General features: G+C 41.6%; 1 protein-coding gene across 1 annotated transcript in view; it reads right to left on the reverse strand.

Moving 5' to 3' along the window:
- The window catches only part of TYR (tyrosinase), a 50,262-nt gene that overhangs the window by 21,455 nt on the left and 8,620 nt on the right, over positions 1–20,187 (reverse strand). The window contains exons 2-3 of the mRNA XM_072355053.1: positions 15,774–15,990; positions 950–1,097 (exon numbers count right to left, since the gene is read on the reverse strand). Of these exons, the coding sequence (XP_072211154.1) occupies positions 950–1,097; positions 15,774–15,990 (365 nt within the window). The remainder of the gene's footprint in view (positions 1–949; positions 1,098–15,773; positions 15,991–20,187) is intronic.

A 20,187-nucleotide genomic window follows, 5' to 3' on the forward strand; every position in this document is an offset into this window, starting at 1 on the left:
GCTAGATTTTGGGCTAATGTCAGTCTGTCTTCTTTTTGTTTGCTGCAATTGAATTATGTCTTTTAAATGAGTGTTTCACTGCTGCCCTCATAGGTCTGCAGGCAGGACAGATATAAAGAGGTCTGAAGAGAACATCCTCATTTTATCACTGCTGCTTGAAATTATCTGGGCGGCCACCTGACGTAGAAGAATCTTTTCACTTATTTTTAAAGATATATATATATATATATTTAATGTATTTTGCAGTTCAGTTTCCTTTTTTTAGTGCTCTTTAGTTTTCACAGTTATGTGTAGTACAGTACACAGTAAATTGTCACAGAGAATGTTAAGGTCACCATCAAATCTTGGAATGTCCTCCTCACCATAGTAATTTCAGTCTCTTCTTGCAGAGCTGTGCTCACTTACCCTCTCTTATTAATAAACATGACATCTTTCTGTTTGCTTCCCTCTCCATCTGCACAGCTGTAGTCTTCTCTTTCAGCAAGAGACAGTCACAATTTTGTTTGTCACACTGAAATACCAATTTGTTATTCTTTATGGATAGCACACTTGGATTTTCCTTACGGAATAGAAATTAAAAGAGCACTGACATTTAGAATATTAAGGAACTACTTCAACCGATTATAGTCTTGTTAAAATGAGTCATACACTTTCAGTCCAAACCTCTTGACATACACATCCATATATATCAATTACCATGACATCACTGAAGGACTATTTTTACCATGGTAATAAAAGCTGATTACATTTGTCAACTTTTGAAATGATACTTAATCCAGTGAAAGTAAAGATGGGTTAGGACAGACGCTTGCTCTCAAATAATAGCTAAGACCAATTTTACATCTCTGAAAATGCTGTGCATGTAAAATATTAGCAGTTTTGAAGCACAAGTGAAAACTACGCTGTAGAAACAAAATAAATTAGGTTTACCAAGAAGAATTAAACTCACCTGTCAACAAATGCATGGTGTAGGATGAAGATAGGATCATTTGCAGAGCCTTGTACTTGGGACATGGAGCCATTCATGTAGATGTGAAGGGCATTATGCAAACCGCTTTGAGATATGTTTGATATTGCAGTGTGTGGATCAGCAAAGCCTGTATATTCCAGAGAAAATCATATGCTGATACGACAATGCATAGAATTCTTTCCCCAGTAACACTGAAGATCTTAATACCTAATTCCAACTCATTTACTTTCAGCATTTTAGACAAGAGCTTCAGAAAACGCATATAGGAGTATTAATAAATTTCAAAGGCATAGCAAAGATGAAATTAGAATAAGCTAAATTAAAACTCCTGCCATGTAACTAATGCAGCATGTCAGCAAGTGTACTGCTTAATTGCTTTATATTTTTAAATTTCTACATCCATTGTGTGTGACTGCAAAAAGGAAGCCCAATTTCTGCAGTTATTTATGTTTACTCTCATCAATTTTACTGGTTTTCCTTTTTCTTTTTTCTTTTTTTTTTTTCATTTTTATGTCCATCCTTATACATTTCTAAGTTACAACCAGCTAGTGTATCTCATATATGCAACCATTTAGTATCACTTATCTCTATAGAACTCATTCTTTCAATGGAAGGAGATAATGCACAAAAAGGGTTTGTAAATAATGAGTAAAATATTAATGTTTTTGTATTTGGTAAAAAAACAATTGATGATCTTTCATCTTCCCACTTGAGCATGAAAGTCTGTGGACTGCTATTAATTTTAATCTTAGAATACAGGCTTTACAAATAGGTCACACACAGCAACCCCTGAATTTCTGTATGGTAGCCTACCCACACATCACCTTTGGTGCTGGTAGCCTTTCTTAGCATTGTAACAGAGAAGCCTCCTCCCTATTTGTAATGTCTCAAAATAAAAGTCAGCTAAATCATGTGGAACTTCTCAGGGTTTCTGAAAGAAAACAAAGGGAAATATACCTATTTCTTAACCTGATGTTAGTCCTGCTATTTAACCTGCACTCACACATCTTCCTGCCATCTCTGATTTGGTTCATGAAGGTGCGTTATTGTCACAATTCCTGTATGCTGTAGGATGGGGGAACATAATGTAGGGATATTAAAACATCTTTAAAAATCAATAATCAAATAAAAAGGACTTTGAACAGTATGCTTATTGTGCTTCTTCTCCATGTTTTCCCAATATTGTTACAGTTTATCCGTGGTGGGAAAAAGAGAGATCTCTCTGGTTCACACACTATGAACAGTTGCTTTATCTGGACCAAGAACTAGCATTTGAAAGAGCAGCATCAGGATTCTTTTGAAGTGTTTCTCCCAACAGTCTTTCTGTTTCCTGTAATGATTCACATCACAGGGCAATTTCTGCCTCAGTATGCTAGATTGAAGGAAATTTAACATCAGTGGGTGTTCAGTTAGCGGGACTGAACTAGAGCTAATTTTAAATAACCCTTTCTTCACCAAAACCCTCACGTGTAACATGGAAGTCAAATCCTCAGTATCAGTTGTTTGCACTTTTGGGTTTTCTGCTTTTGATTCACAGAAGGTATTGACTGACACACGGCCATAGATGTTTTATTACTATATAGTATTCTGTCAGTTTGGAAACTTGACTATTAGACATCACTGAGAATATCTGCTGGATGGGCTATTTTCATCTCTTTGTGCTTCTAAATTCCCTTATCAGGCTTTGCCTTGTCTAATAATCTCTTCAAAAAAAATCTTTTGGTGAAAAGCCCTGGATAATTGTCAGAATCATAGAAGCATTTGAGTTGGAAAGGATTCTTAAAGTCTATCTAGTCCAACCCCCTACAATGAATAGAGACACTTACAGCTTTATCAGGTTCCTTAGAGGCCTGTCCAGTCTGACCTTGAATGCCTCCAGGCATGGGGTATTTTTCAGTACTTCACTGTATACTGAATAAAGCTTATATATTACCCTAAAGGTCAAATAGTAGCTGTGATGCCAAAGAATCAATATATCATAATAACTGTCCGTCTCTTTGATGGCAATATCATGAAAAATGGAACTAAATTCAGCTGGCGACTGGTCACGAGTGGTGTTCCCCAGGGGTTGGTCCTGGGGCCTGTCCTCTTCAGTATCTTTATTGGTGACCTAGATGATGGCACTGAATGCTCCCTCAGTAAGTTTGCAGATGACATCAAATTGGCTAGAAGCATGGATCTGCCTGGGGATAGGGAGGCCCTACAGAAGGATGTGGATGGGCTGGAGAGCTGGACTGAAGCCAATGGGATGAGGTTCAACAAGAACAAATGCTGGGTCCTGCACTTTGGCCACAACAATCCCACTTCTGTAGGCTTGGGGCGGAGTGGCTGGAAGACTGTAGAGAGAAAATGGACCTGGGGGTATTGATTGACGTTTGGCTGAACATAAGCCAGCAGTGTGCCCAGGTGACCAAGACGGCCAATGGCATCCTGCCTTGCATCAGAAATAGTTTTGCCAGCAGGAGCAGAGAGGTGATTGTTCCCCTGCACTCAGCGCTGGTGAGGCTGCACCTCGAGTACTGTGTCCAGTTTTGGGCCCCTCACTGCAAGAAAGACCTTGAGGCCCTGGAACATGTACAAAGGATGGCAACAAAGCTGGTGAGGGGTCTGGAGCAGAGGCCATAGGAGGAGAGGCTGAAGGAGCTGGGAATGTTCAGCCTGGAGGAGACTCAGGGGAGACCTTATTGCTCTCTGTAACTTCCTAAAGGGAGGTTGTAGTGAGCTGGGGGTCGGCCTCTTCTCTCATGTCATTAGTGATAGCACCAGAAGGAATGGTTTCAAGCTACGGCAGGGCAGATTCAAGCTGGACATGAGGAAGTATTACTTCTCAGAAAGGGTGGTCAGGCACTGGAATGGATTGCCCAGGGAGGTGGTGGAGTCACCGACCCTGGGAGTATTCAAGGAACAATTGGATGTTGTGTTGAGGGACATGATTTAGTGGGTGCTATCGGTAATAGGTGAACGGTTGTACTGGGTGATCTTTTAGGTCTTTTCCAACCTTGGTGATTCTAAGATTCTATGAAAGGAACACGGCCAAGCTCCTTTCAGCCGTGCATGGTGACAGGACACTGGGAAACGGCCAAAATAGGAAGTTCTGTACACACGTGAATAAGAATGTCTTCACAGTGAGGGTGACAGAGCCCTGGAACTCCTGCCCAAGATGGTTTTGGAGTCTCGTTGTTTGGAGATGTTCAAGACCCGCCTGGACGCCTACCTGTACAACCTAGGCTAGGGAGCCTGCTTTGGCAGGTGGGCTGGACTCAATCATCTCAAGAGCTCCCTTCCAGCCCCTACAATTCTGTGAATCTGTGTCATGCAGAAAACAAATACAGACACGGCTATGGGCGACGTAAGCAAAGGATTGAATCACTTGGTCTACGTTATCATATATTCTTTTATTTTCTTTCCTACATATAGCTACAGGAAATTATCTCAGTGTTCATTGCTGTTGGACTGAAAGGATCAAAAGGATGGGAGAGGAGCACCTAACTTCTGTTTACGTCTGCTTACAAGGGTGGATAGTGACAGTACAAGGGGGAATGTTTTTAAACTAAGATGAGAAAGGATTAGGTTACATAGGTTTTTGAACAGAGGGTGGTAACTCGCTGGAACAGGTTGCCCAAAGATGTTGTGGATGCCCCATCCCTGGAGGCATTCAAGGCCAGGCTGGTTGTGGCTCTGGGCAGACAGGTCTGGTGGCTGGTGACCCTGCACATAGCAGGGGGGTTGAAATCTGGTGATCTTTGTGGTCCTTTTCAACCCAGGCCACTCTATGATTCTGTGATTCTATAGCCTCGACTGATGGAGAAAATTACAGAGTGCCAATAGACTGGAAAAAAGGGAGGTGGGACAGGGAGGTGGGATTTGGACGTAGGGTCTCCAGCCCTGAGCTGGGTGCATGGGTGCACACACCGAGGGAAAGGCATTGTGACATCACAGTGCGGGGCATGACATCAGACTATACCAGGTCACGTTGGCTCCCTCCCCCAGCTCAGACACTTTAGGCGGTCGCACCGTCCTGGTGGTCACTGCTGGAGCTCTGCTCTGCGTGACAGCCATTTGTGTGTTGAGAGTGGTCCTTGGAAGAGAACAGGATGAAGTTCAGCCTGACTCTCTTCCTCATCTTACTTCCTTTCATGTCTCCAATTACTGGCTTTTTCAGCTTTCCCAGCTGGGCCTGGAATTGGAACAAAAAGCTGGTCCTTCCTGAGGAGCAGCACCCCATTGAGACCGGCAGCCAGACCTCTGGCTGGCTGTGCTGGTTTGGCCTAACCAGCTGTCCCACCAAGATCAAGGACGGGAACAAGAACCAGGTCCTTCAGGAGGAGCAGTGTCTGGCTGAAACCAAGAGCCAGACCTCTGTCTGGCTCTGCTGGCTTGGCCTTATCACCTGCTCCACCAAGATTGAGGATGGGAACAGCAACCAGGCCCTTCCAGAGGAACAACTTACGGTTGAAATCAAGAGCCAGACCTCCAGCTGGCTGTGCTGGTTTGGCCTGACCTCCTGCCCCACCAAGATCGAGGACGGGAATGGCAACCAGGTCTTTCAGGAGGAGCAGCGTCTGGTTCAAACCGAAAGCCAGACCTCTGGCTGGCTGTGCTGGTTTGGCCTGACCTCCTGCCCCACCAAGATGGAGGACGGGAACGGCAACCAGGTCTTTCAGGAGGAGCAGCGTCTGGTTCAAACCAAAAGCCAGACCTCTGGCTGGCTCTGCCGGTTTGGCCTGACCACGTGCCCAACCAAGATGGAGGATGGGAACAACGACCAGGTACTTCCCAAAAAGCAGAGCCCAGTTCAGACCAAGAGTCAGACCTCCAGCTGGGCCTGCTGGTTTGGCCTGATCACGTGCCCCACCAAGATCGAGGATGGGAACAATGACCAGGTACTTCCCAAAGAGCAAAGCCCAGTTGACGACAAGAGCCAGACCTCCAGCTGGGTCTGCTTGTTTGGACTAACCACCTGCCCCACCAATACCAAGGAGGGGAAGAAAAAACAGATCCATCCAGAGGATCAGAGCCCGGCTGAGACCAAGAGCCACACCTCCAACTGGCTCTGTTGGCTTGGACTAACCACCTGCCCCACCAAGACCGAGGAGGGGAAGAAAAACCACGTCCTTCCTGAGGAGCAGAGCTCGGTTGAGACCAAGAGCCACACCTCCAACTGGCTCTGTTGGCTTGGACTAACCACCTGCCCCACCAAGACCGAGGAAGATGAGGACAAAAACCACATCATTCCTGAGGAGCAGAGCCCAGTTGAGACCAGGAGTCAGATCTCCAACTGGCTCTGCTTGACTGGACTAACCACCTGTCCTGGGAATGGAGACAAAGTACTTGTGCAGCCTCAGGAGAGGCTGCCCATCAATGCTGATCTCCATCCCTTGAACTGGCGCTTCTGGATTGGCCCTTCTCCACACCCCAGATGGGTCCGGTACAGGGTCAGCGAGTCTTCTGTTCCAGAGGGCCCAAAGCAGCAGTCCCCACACACCGAGCAGAAAGCCTCCAGCTGGCTCGACACCATGAACCAGCTCCAGGACTTCTGTCAGCAAAGCCGGATAGTCCGTTTCTTTGTGGAATTTGGGAAATACTGGGCTACGTGGCAGCTGCTGGGGGCAGTCCACAGCATGTTGGAAAGACTGTGAAGACACCAAGGCCAGCTAAGTCATTAAGCATGGAGCAAACCATGGCCGGGGAGCAAGGAACCGCAATGTGAAGTCTTCCAAGGAAAGCAGACGTACCTCAGATGTCCATCAGCTGTGCCCAGGGGCTTGCCCAGCCATAGCACTGACACCCAGCCAGAGCCCCCCATGCAAAATGGGCCCTGCCAGAGGTGGAGTAAGCCCCACAGGCTGCCCTGAGCAATCCCGTGAGGTTGGAAAAGCGGCACAGGAATCAGAGCCCTGAAGGGTGATGCTCTGCAAAATGAGCCTGCAGCCCTTTCCCTGCGCCCATGCCCTGTCACTTCCAGGGAACCAGACAAACGGCCTCAGCTTCCACAGGAACAGAGAATGATTTCCATGAAGCACTTTTGTCCATCTGACAGCCTGTGGGTCAAATGGTGACAGTCAGCTGGTGGGGCGGGACACACCACAGCCCACCAAAGGTTCCTGCGCTGAAGGCACCTCCGATGACAACAACATCTTCCACTGAGTGAACAACAACATCTTCCACTGAGTGAACAATAACTTCTCCCAGATCATCACCTCCATTTTCCATCTGGCATGTAATTTCATTATTATTATATTATAATTAAAATAAAATTAGAATTATTTATAGTTATATAAATTTTATATTTATTAATTATCATTAAAATAAAAATTATTAATTTATAACACCAACATTTCTGCATCCGGTGTCATTGTGGTGGTGGTGTGTCCGGGACAGCAGCAGCACGAAAGGCACTGCTGCAGGAGAGTGCTGCTGTGCGGGGTTTGGGGGCACGCGCCTGGTGAGGAGGAAGGGCGCTGGGCCGGGGGAAAAGAGGCATTGGTGGCTCTGAGGTGCCCACAGACAGCCGTGCCTCAGGGGGAGAGAGCACATCCTGAGCGGGAGCCCACGTCCCACTCAGGTCATGCAGCGTCCCCCAGAGCACACGGGGAGGTCCTGTGAGTCCCGCAGCACGCTGGGAAGAATCCAGGGCACACTGGGAATCCACAGCTGGGACAGGTCGCCAAAGATCCCGTGCGGATCAGCTTCATAGTGGAGGCTCACACCAAAGGAGCCTTCCCAGAAAGGGACAACGGCGGCAAAACACCACAGCAAGAGCTGCTGGGACACGCAAGGAGGCCCTGAGGCACAGCGGCTCAGACTCCCTGCTCTGGTTTGTCCCTCTGATTATTACTGCTGACTGGTAGCTCAGGCCGGCAGCCATGAAGGCGCTGCAGGAAGCCTGTGGGCAGTCAAACGGGACTCTGGGGCACTGGGACGGTGTCACGGTTCCAGCGCAGTGCAGCCCGGTTCTGTGACTAATGGGGCAGAGGGACAAACGAACCCAGGAACCAGGAAAGAGGGAAGGGAGGTGGTGAAAAGGCACGGAGATGGGCCTAACAACAAAACTGAAGCAACGAGCTAAGGGAGAACATACTGATCTTCTAAGTATGACAGTGGAATGAAAGAAAACAGGTGAGGTTTTCCAAAAGAGCCAGCACTGTGCGCAGGGGGCCAAGACAGTCAATGGGATCCTGCAGTGCATTAAAAGGAGCGTGGCCAGCAGCTGAAGGGAGGTGATCCTCCCCCTCTACTCTGCCCTGGTCAGGACTCACCTGGAGTACTGTGTCCAGTTCTGGGCTCCCTGGTACAAAAAAGACAAGGACCTCCGGGAAAGAGTGCAGCGGATGGCCATGAAGGTAAAGGGCCTGGAGCACCTCTCTTATGAGGAAAGGCTGAGTGACTTGGGTCTGCTCAGCCTTGAGAAAAGGAGACTCAGAGGGGATCTGATCAATGTCTGTATCTAAAGAGCTGGAGGCAAAGAACTGATACCTGACTCCATCCATGTGCGGTGATAGGATAAGGGGAAATGGCTACAAATTGAGTCTTATGAAGTTCTTCACAAACCTGTGTAAGAATGTTTTCACAAAGTAGTTGACAGATCACTGGCACAGGCTGCCCAGGGAGGTTGTGGATTATCCTTCTATGGAAATTTCCAAGACCCAGCTGGACACCTACCTGTGCAACCTGGTACAGGGAGCCTGCTTTCGCGGGGGCTGGACTCAGTCATCTCAAGAGTTCCTGTCTAGTCCCTACAGTTCTGTGATTCTGTTACAATCTTCCCTCTTCAGGTCAATATTGAAAAGCATCCTTATTCTCCTTCACTACTTACTTGTGCCAAATAATTTCCCAGTTCTGTTGAGATTCACCACAGTTCTTCTGATTACTCATATTACAGCATTATTTCTGCACACAGTACAAGTGCCACAATCTTAAAGGAAATCTAGTGAAGTGGAATATTAAAGTACTGAACTGAATATTTCTTTAATAAACTGCAACAGTCTTTTTTCCCAAACTATTTTAAAATCTTAACAGTGGAAGATTTTTCCCCAGTTAAAAATACTTTCTTATAAAGACATTGGCACATGACATCAACAAAACCTCCAAACACATACTCAGCTACTTTGGCACATCTCATTGCTGGCTTCTTCATTGCAGTTTTACTAGTGAAATAAACTACAGAAGAAAAAAAATAAATCACAAGTTTTTATCAATATGGCCACCGCTACACTAAGACTTTTTGTCACTCTGGCCAAAGAACATGCCTCATCACGCCATTATTTCTACAGCAGTACAAGTGAGAGGTTGCAATGTAGATATACACATAAACAGGTAAACAGTAGATGTTTTAAGTGACTTAAGATATTGAGCATCTTCAGTTTGTATTGAAGAAAAAGATTTAACTAATTCTTATGATGCATCTCTGACTCAGCAAAGTGTGAAAGTACATGCTTAATGGAAGTGGCTAAGATCCACTGAAAATAGTAAGTGTTAGGTAATTACTTAAGGACATGATCTTAGGAAGACTGAGTTAATCATGCTCTTAAGGACTTTGTTGTGTAAGAGCTACTGGTCAGTTCAAAATCGACAGTTTCATTTACTGACAACATTAAAACTGTCAGGCAAAACTTTCACTCAGGTTAGAACAGCTTGTGAAAACTTCATCTGCAACCAGAAAGAGGACTGCACTAACTTTTTTTTTTTTTTTACAAGATCACTCCTTGCATTTCTTTCGTGGTTTTTGTTTTGTCACAATTGCTAGTTATACTAATGTCAGGAAATTAAAAGCTAGAAATTACGATTAGGTTAGATGAAAACAAAGAAACAAAACAACAACAAAAAATCAACTACTTTGCTCAGTGATAAAACTCAAGGGGATGGCATGAAATATCAGCAGAGTCAAATTAGATATTAGGAAAGTGTTCTTCACCAGAGGGCAGTGGGCAAGGCCCAAGACTGTTAGAACTCGGGGAGCATTGGGACAGCATTCCCAGACATGGGGTTTGGATTTTGTGTGGTCCTGCATAGAGCCAGAAGCTGGGCTCCATGATCCTTAAGGATCCCTTCCAGTTTGGGATATTCTGTGATTTAGTGGTTATACAGAACATTCTGGCTCTAGTCAACTTTCATGAAACTTCTGAATTTCAGCAATTTGGTGCAATGATCATATGCTCACAAGTAACTGGGATGCCTTTAATAACCTCAACATCCTATCTACCAGTTAATTGGGGTGCATTCATCCATTCTCAAGGGTGCACCATAAGAAGTTATGGAAAGTTGTGGAATGTTATGGAAAGTTAAACCTGGCAGAAATAAACTGTAATTTGATATTAATTCATTTTATTTATCTGGGTATTCATACTTTCTTTCAGGCTTTCTGAAGGGCATCAGGAAAATCACCACAACATGTTATGGAGTAAGGTTGACACAAAAGAATATATGAAAATCTTTTTTTTTTTTTTTTTTTTTTTTTTTTTTTTTCAGAATATTGGACATTTTGCTGAGATAGCTGCAGAAGAATAACCTCTATTGCAAATACAGGACTACAGATCTACACATGGCTGTGAGCTGAAACTGATATCACTGCCTGTGAATAGGGAAGCTCCTTCCACCTGCTTTGCATCATGGTGTGTGTTCCTATCCTCTCCCGTGTACTGAATGCAGCTGTTCTTCGTCCTTCTGTGAACTGAGTCAACTCACTGAACTGACAGAATACTCATTCAGTAACTTATGCAATGATACAGAGTACCAAAAAGTGGTGAGAGTGACTGACTAGAGGACTGAGGAAATTGCACAGAGAATTAGGACTGTGGCTGGTGGTAGTGAGCTATTAAATCATCCAGCCAGTATAGAAAGCTGTATCATCCAGACATCCTTCTAAATTCTCATTTAATTATGGTGTATTAGAAATATCCAGTAGGGAATACATCACTGAAGAGCCTTGAGGTGTTACCAATGATTTTAGTGAGAGAAGAATCAAAATTTTTAAGCCTTTATATATATAACCTTGTAAATCAGCAACAAAGATCCAATGAATTTGAAGCAACTTCGGTAGAATCAGGCCAAATTAAATCAGATGAGGATTCAGCCCAAAGCTTATTATAGGAGGAGCTAATCATGTCACTCACAATTAAGGATGCCTAACCCTTTTAGGATGATATATAGGCGGTTCTCATTAAAAATGTAGTGGGTCAAGTATCTGTCTTTTAATGGAGGACTTAACCATACTCTCTTTGGATTTTACTGACTAATGACAGAGTCCACAGATGTTCTTCTATAATCTATCAAATGAGAAACATTATGTATTTCAAGCAGGTAGTGTTTTCCTCAAGAGCTCATTTTCCACTGACTGAAGTACTATAAGTATGTTTAGTGGAGGATATGCAGACCTTGGAGAGCATTAGCAACCTTCAGTGCTACAGAAATGCATAAACCGTTCCAGAAATCCTTTCTCCACTGACTGTTTTAGTGTACTGCCCAACATCTGTGGCATTACCAATGTCTGTGAGTTATTTATTGCTGTTTTATTTTTAAACTGCAAAACTCTTCTTACAAAATATGATTTAGCTTTGCATGACTTTCTAGGCTTGTTACTGGGGTAGCAGGGACTTTAAAGGCCAAATTCTGCTTTGCATATTGCATATCCAAGTTCAGCTGCCTGATAGACGTAGTGCCACTACAAATATGGTCAGCTAAGTTCAATATAGTTCATTAAAGCAACAACCCAGTGGAACTGAACATTCATGTCCTCTCACTCTGGGACAGGGTAGCTTCTACTTTGATTGAAAAACAGTGGATTAAAAGCAGGTGGCATATATTTCCTTGGAGGAAAGTATTTTACTTAGAATTTGTTGAACAGCTGTCCCTGGAAAACACTACTGACACATCAGACACATCAGACACATCCTGGACGCAGAAAAGTACAGAAAAGTAGTTGATATTATAAGAAATAGGTGAAGATCAGCTGACTGTAAATTAAGATTTGGGCTTCTTTGTGTAGGTCAGCTTTAATGTGACACATTATAAAAATCAGAGATAGCCAAAGAACTACTTTTTTCCACATTTAGGATGAATGTACTCATGGCAATTGCAAATGAAAATCAGTGCCTCTTAAGTTTTCTACAAAAGGACAAAATAATATTTTTTGGGTTCTAGAACTCTATATCACCTTGATTATTCATGAATTAACCCATGACACATGGTATCAAGTCAAATGATGTCATAGCAGTCCATTGTCTGACACAGTTATGTATTGTTACTCCATCTCTGTCATGAAATAATGGAACAGAACATCAAGCACTTTGAAATGTAATTTCATTTTAATAGGACACCCTATGAGGTCCTATCCCATGAGATATTTTCATCTGGAAAAAACTTTTCTCAGTACTCCCACTGTAATGCAAGAAGCTACCAAAAAAATGTATTTTCAAAATGAAAACGGATTCAGTGTGGTGCTGATGAATACCTTTTAGATGTGTTTGTTCCAGTTCATGTGGATGCTGAGACATGGAAGGGCGTGAAGTTTTGTCCATAAGTGCACGATAACATGTCTAAGACTGGAATACTCTGGCCTCATCTTGTGCTCAGTTATTCTAAGTGATCACAGCTGTTTTCCATTACAGAAATAAAACTGAGGAGTAAATCTCACATGGGTGTAAATCAAGAGCCACTCCATTAGAATCACTAGCTTGGTTCCAGTCATCTTTTGTAAATCTAAAGTAACTCCACTAAAGTCAGTGGAGTTGCTTTGGATTTACTTTGGATCTAGAAGAGATTAGCATTTGACCTTAGGTGTATAGGCACAAGCTTGGGTAAACCAGTAAAGAAGGACTGAAAAGATTTTCACTTAGAAAAGGAAGTAAATGCTGGGATCTGTGAACTGTTATATGAGAATGCCATGGACCTGAGGTGTAAACTTCAGTGTTGAAATAATTCAGATTAAAAATGATCTCAGTGTGAAAAAAAAAAAAAAAAAAAAAAAAGTGTCTTAGAACAAGTTAATGAGTTAATACCATACTGGAATAGAAAAGTCTCTCTAAGTATTCAGAAGTCTTGTATTATATATCCTATGCAACTTTTGCAGACAGGAAGGTGGTAACTCCATTTGATGGACAAGATCTGGGTAGTATTCTGGAACTCTCAGTTCTGTAATTACTGTTACTTTTCAATTTTAAGGCATTTTAAGAGAATGAGGAACACACTTAGAGAAAAGCCTGAAGGTGCTGTTGAAGCTGAACCTTAATTAAAAACTAAAAGCAGTGGTCTGAAACGGCTTTCATTGTAGAAGCACCAAAGAGGGTAATGATAGTTGATTGGGAAAGGAATGTTCTATTCCTCAGCAATTTTTGATAATAATTTTCAGGAGAATGAGTTAAAATGCCTTTAAAAAAAATCAGCAAACCGATTTTAGGACTAGCTAGTTTTATAGATAGTTCAGGCTAGAAGGGATAGTTATTTCTGAACTCTATTGAACTTCATTTTCTTTCATAACAGCTCTGGAGCACTGTAGATAGAGCTCCTTCAGCTAGTCTATTAAAGTTATAAAACAATATGGTAAGGGCACTGGGAGTTGGGCTACAGAAAACATTACTATTTTAACAGGATTTCCCATGGTAGAGAAAGGACTGTAGTACTGGGTCGGTGTTTTGCTTCTGGTTTTACATCTGTGGAATGTCTAAGGACAGGACATTTATTGTCTCAGTCTGTTCCCATTGAGCTTTTTCTTACTGTAGTTCAACCTCTTAGCCTTCTTCCACATAAAACCTAGGACTTGCAAAGGGCATACCCCATTGCTAAAGAAAATTGCTCCATCTCTCTTTTTCCCTCTTTGAATTACATTGGAGAGATCATACAGGCATTATGAAAAGGCTACTATGTGCACATCTCGACAGGCTGAGAAAAAAGACATGAATTCACTCTGTCCTGGCTACAAGCTAAACGAATGCATCCTGAAGTCATGCAGCACTATGTCCAAAATAATATATGCTACTTCTGTGATCATCTAAGCTTCTGTATCATATCTGGCTTGAGTTCATCCTCAAGGACATGTAGTTTTGTCCCAAGTTTATAGGAGGAATTATCTAAATCACATTAAATCCATCAGACCTCACTGGTGCCTACCCTAGTGGTGGTAAGCTGGAGCTTCACGATCTTAGTAGAAATATAAACATTCTTCAGGTTCTAAAGATTTGTTATATGGAAGAGGAAAGCTCACTTGGAGGAAAATTTGATCTACAAAAGCTTCTTGCAGATGCAGAGATATTGTCACAGTTCAGATAAAAACGTGATCTCTTCATCACAGGCTGATGGCTCCATTATATTAATAAAGATCAACCATGACTGCCATGAAATTAACGTGACAAAGAGACAACAGCAGAGAAAAGAACGATAAATCAATCAGACAAAAACCCTGATTCTGATTTTAGAATTTAAATTTAAATAATAATAAATAAATAATAATAAAATAATAGAGGGTTATATCACCTTTTTCTTTCCCAAACTGTACTTTTTTCTAATGTAAAAACCACAACTCTGTCCAGAGTTGTAGTCAATAAATATCTATATTTTCTTTAGTCTTTAGTGTACATATTCCACATTTTTTGACTGTTTTTAGTACTGAAACAGATTCTTCTATTTTTTCCCCTGAAAAAGCTTTATGGCTTTGCATACTATGTCAAGAGTAACACCAGACAATTAAAAGCTTTGTTGTGTTATCCTCACACCAAAGTCTATATTGTATTTTTTTGGTTCTTGTGTACTGCCTTGCAAGAAAAATCTCTGGGATATCAATGAAAGAATGGCCTACTTGATTCAGCAGATATAAAATACAGCAGGGAAGTAATGGTTTTTGATAACCATAATGTGCTAACCTTGTTTACTAGCAATTTAGCAAGATTTGAAAGAGTTTGGGTCAATAGATAATTAAGAATAACTATTCTATTTACAAAAGAACCCTCGTTTATCAGCAAATTAGGAACCTCTATAATGGATTGGCTAATTAGATAACTGAGATGAATAACTAAACACTTCAGGAAAAGATGCTGAAGTTAGACTAGATATCAGGAAGGAATTCTTTACTGTGAGAGTGATGAGACACTGGAACAGGTTGACCAGTGAGTCTGTGGATGCCCCCTCCCTGGAAGCATTCAAGGCCAGGCTGGATGGGGCTGTGAGCAACCTGGTCTAGAGGGAGGTGTCCCTGCCTATAGCAGGGGCTTGAACTACATGAACTTAAAGGTCTTTTCCAACCCAAACCATTCTATGATTCTATGATTAATGTTCAAGGTATAATGTTGCCTTTAATCCTTAGATTCTGGGGTGAAGCCTGCTATGAGTTGCTGAATGCATACATAGAATCCAAGTGGCAGCATCTTCTTTCATCCTTGACATTCAGCACGGTCTCTGGAAGACAGACTCAGGATAATCCTGTAGTCTGCATGGACATGGTTGCAAAAATGTGCAAGCCGGTTATTAGATTATCTGTTTTTATCTGTTTTTATACAGTTATGTTTCTGTTCCCAGTACTGACAAGTGTTGAGACAATGTCTCATAACAGATGGATGTAGGGTCTGTGCTTTCTATATTTTTAACATGGTACTTCCTGTATGTTGATATTCCAGGAGTAATTATTATTATTTTATAACTCTATATGGTATAATACAATATATATTTATATTATTTTACATTATAATATGTTATGTTATATAATTATGAGTTGTGCATAACGAAATTAGCTAAAAATGTCCCAAGTTTTAAGGCTCTAATCCCAGATACAATCAAGCTACTGACAGAGATATCATAGCAGATTGGAACATGTTACCTTCCAAAGTGTTTCGGAAGCTGAAATTGGCCATTTTATCCATGGATCCAGATTCATACCGAGTGAGCGACAGACAAAATTCAACTTCTGATGAAGATGGGAGCCTTGGGGTCCTTGATTTGTCATTGTTTCCAGGATTTCGAAGTATAGGACCTTCACTAGTGGCATTGCACAAAGCCTGTTGGCTGTTGTACTCCTCAGATCGAGTGCAGATTACCTGTATTAAATATTTTTTATTAGTAAAGTTGCATTAAAAAAAAAAGAAAACAAACAAATATTTACTTTATTATTTGAGGAAGAAGTGAAGGAAATTTACAATATAGCACCAGTGGCTGTCCAGGTGGACCAATGTATCACCTCATTGTGCACTTGGAAACTCACCAAAGCTAAATTCAGTGTTATCAGTCAGTGTGGCAGGATTCAGATGGAGTTAAACCTGCTGCTGCAGCTGCAAAAAGGAGGCTTTTGGCTTCATCTGCCTACTGAACAAAGCCATAATCATGGATTTGTCTCCCTATGTAATAAAGGAGAAAATTGTTGACTTGGAACACGAAAACAATTGTAATTTGGTCTGAAAATATCTATCTGTGCTTTGTCAGACTAAATGGACAAATCACTTAGTTTCACTACATCTTGTTGATTTCTTCACAAGAATGTTATGGAGATGCATGTATATCAAAATCCAAGGTGCTGTATTCAGGATATTGAAAAAGTACGAAATACTGTCATAATCTATGGATTCAAAAGCAAAGTTCCATGACATAACAAATCATTATTTCTTAGATAACTATCAAATAACTGGAAATGACAACTTCCAGTCCAATTTGAGACTCCTGAACAAGCCAGGTAGATCAGTGTAAATTCACATAATAGTCAGTTAATTATGAGTCAAACTCCTTCACACTTGCCATAGGTTAAAAGTGGATGCTCAGACTATCTATGTTACCCAAATGCTGCTAGCTGCCCTTTTAAGCCACATGAACTTAACCTGGAGACATAGGCCCTCTTATTGCTATGCATCTCTCATGCCCATTATAAAAGCTCTCATACACTTGATCTCATTGCATCCACTGCTTGACCAGAAAAATAATGGGAATAAGATGGTGGAATATATGGTTCTTCTAAAATAAACCCATAGGAAGTTTGTACATGTTCTAACAAATATTTCTATTTCATACTCAGGACATAGCCTGGCAGGGAGTCAGGATGGAGAATGGAGGATGGGGGAAAACAAAATTACACAACAAGCAGAAGATAATGTTAGGTGGTTTGGTGGTCCTGTCTGATGGTACGGTTGATCAGTTTACCAAAAACGAAAACAAGTAGCTCAAAACTTCCAGGCTCAAACTGTGCTCAAAAGTGGCTCAAAACTTCATTGGCACCTCAGGAGAGGCTGAGAGTCTGAAGCAAATCTATCTAATGCTTTACATTTTTTTCTTAAAACAAATGAACAACAACAACACAAACAAGCAAACAAACAAAATGACCAAAACAAAATATCTCCAAACAACCAGAGATCTATTCAAATGGGATTCTGTGATTAGCAGGTAATCAACTGTCGTGGATCTAAATATCTCCGTGACATCAATGTAGTTAGTGAGAAAGTTGTATGGAGAAAGAAAAAGTCTCAATTTTGAGTGATGTACATTCAAAAGTCTTTCATCCTGGAAGTACAACCTTGTTTCATCGACTGAAACAGTGGAGAAGATGGTTGAAAGCACCATATCTGCAGTGAACCAGGTGGAGGAACATGAGGTTCTCTGTTACGGGAAGAAGTGAGTGGGAGATGTACTTTGCTGCTGCTATTGTGTACAAATTGCTGGGAATGAAGAAACACATTCTTTAGGGCAACCTCTGCAATCAATAGAGAGAGGCATCTCCAAAGTGTGATTCAACCCTCCCAAACCAGATGTCTGGTAACTGAGATGTACTTACTTCTAGGGGTGCCAAGCTCTCTCCATTGATTAAGTCGGTGAAAGAAAATGTGTAAAAAAAATCAATGTGGGAACAGTCTCTGGACTGCAGTTAGCAAGGAAAGCAAAATTAAGTGTTCAGCTTAATGTTCTGTTTCTGCATTAGGATGGGATGAATCACACCCTGGAGGCATGGATAGGCCTCTGAAGTCACTTAAGACAGAGTCAAAGACAACTTGCTTCACTGCCTAACAAACTTTTGGATGACTGGAAGGACATGAGAAGAATCTTTTCAAAGTGATTTGTCCACAGATTCATAGAAAGTGTGTGACAGAGCTGGTGATATAACCCAGATTTCTTAAGGATCTGGATTATTAAATGATAAGCTTCTTATGAATATGAATCTCATGAATCTTTTTTTTTTTTTTTTTTTTTTTTTGAGGAGATAAGAAAGCTCATCAGAGAAATGTATCCATTGAGACTGCTCTGTTAACTGACTGAAATTTGCCCCGGTCTATTAAAACTGCTAAGGTGCCCTTGGAGGCTGGAGGTGGTTGTTCAGCAGGGTTTAACGTTCACAGAACTCAATTTCTCTTGGCAGCTCTCCCAAGGATTGTGCCCCTAAGAAGTTTATTTTCATATTTCACTAAGAAGGAAGAGGCAGCAAGGTAGAGAGACCTACGCTTAGAAACACAAAGCACAGCTACACAGCTGTTTTGGTGACTGTTTTCACTCTAATGAAGTTCAACCAACTTAACAGGAAAGCAGGGGGATGATTAATGTAGGAGATATTATAGTAATTTTTTTGCTTATAAAGAATGCACAATCTGAAGACCCTATAAACGCACCAGTGAAGAAAACTACTGAGCCTTGCCTGATGGATCTCAACACTTTTCCCAGTCAGCACTTGTCTCAGAAACTGCACTCACAAAAGCTTTCTGTCTAGCTTGGTTTTCTCCAGTCCTTTTGTAGAGCTTCTCCTGACTTTGCTGCCTTGTCATCTCTTGTCTTTTCATCCTCTGCCCATCACCCAGAGACATTACCCCACTGCATCCTAAAGAGGAGTCATGCATCGCTTTCACAATTTGCATCTCAAACACTCAGACAGGGAGCCTTCAAGTATAAGCCCAAATAGATCTAAACAAAATAACATTTTCCCGTTGTTTTGTTTGTTTATTTAAGTGTGACTTAATTCCACTCAATGTTGGGAGGCTTATAAATGCCTAAAGTGTTATTTTTTATTCAGTTTGTGTCTCTGTGTAGCCCTTGTTAACTGACTAACCAAACAAAAGCAAGATGCTGTAAGGCATCTGGTAGCACATGATCATGAAATGCCAACATAAGGGGCAGGAATAAAGTGCTTAACTGTGCCCTTCCTGCCCTGAACTAAACATTAAAGTCTGGATGTAAAATGAGCTTGGATGCTTTTCCAGAAAGGTGTAATTTAGGTGTTACAAGTTATAGTTCTATCCTGAAATTATTATTTGCTGTTTTATCAGTCAGATGAGGTGTTAGTAGTGACAGCACATAGGCCAGTCAAAAGTGTCATGTTTGTTTTTCCTTCTGGATTTAATCTGTATAATGCTTATGCAAAATAGGTCACAGAATTGCCTTTTTTTAACATTTTTTATATTTTTTATTTTTATTTTTATTTAGTATGAAGTCTTTCTACTAAAAAACAAAACAAAACAAACAAACAAACAAACAAACAAACAAACAAACAAAACACATTCCCTTTTGGAACAGCACCCAACTGCACCCAGTGCCTGTGTCCACAAACCCACTGGTTCCACAGAAAGCCTTACGAAGATTCTCTGAGGAACAGCTTATGTAAGCAGTAAGCAGAGCAAACACCAGTAGATGGCAGTCCAGAATGTGCAGCAACTTCACGGGCCTTGTTATCACCACAAATAAATAAATAAATAAGAACCCCTTGGTGCACTGCAGCTGAGATGTTCTGCACAGCTCTTTGTGTTGTTTCTTCGAAAACAGGCTGTAAATGTGCAGAAGCATTGCTGTTGTTTAGTTTGCTCCTGCTTGCACAGACCAGCCCCTGAGCTGAAGTAAAAGGAATTGCTTTTGGCAAAGTTCAGTCTTTTACCTACCATTTTTAAATTCAAAGCTTCAAAGTTTTGAGTGACAAATTATTTGTGCTTATTACATAGAGACATGCAGTACATACATCATATACCTGAATACCTGGAAAACCTGATGAATAATTTTTCTGGGTGTTGAAATGGCTGCTCACTGGAGATGTGGCACTGAGAGACGTGGTTTGTAGGCATAACTGTGATAAGTTGACAGTTGGACTGGATGAGCTTAGAGGTCTTTTCCAACCTTAATGATTCGATGATTCTATGATTCCCATGTGCCCACTTATCTCACAAGTCTAGATGCATAAACTGGAGCCCTGGATTCCACTTTGTACCAGTTCAGTGCCTTTCTCTTCTCCCTTTCTTTCTCCATTTGTGCTCACACCCTTGCTTGGAAGTGGCAATCAA

Source organism: Excalfactoria chinensis, chromosome 1 (genome assembly GCF_039878825.1).
Source record: "Excalfactoria chinensis isolate bCotChi1 chromosome 1, bCotChi1.hap2, whole genome shotgun sequence".
Lineage (NCBI taxonomy): Eukaryota > Metazoa > Chordata > Aves > Galliformes > Phasianidae > Excalfactoria > Excalfactoria chinensis.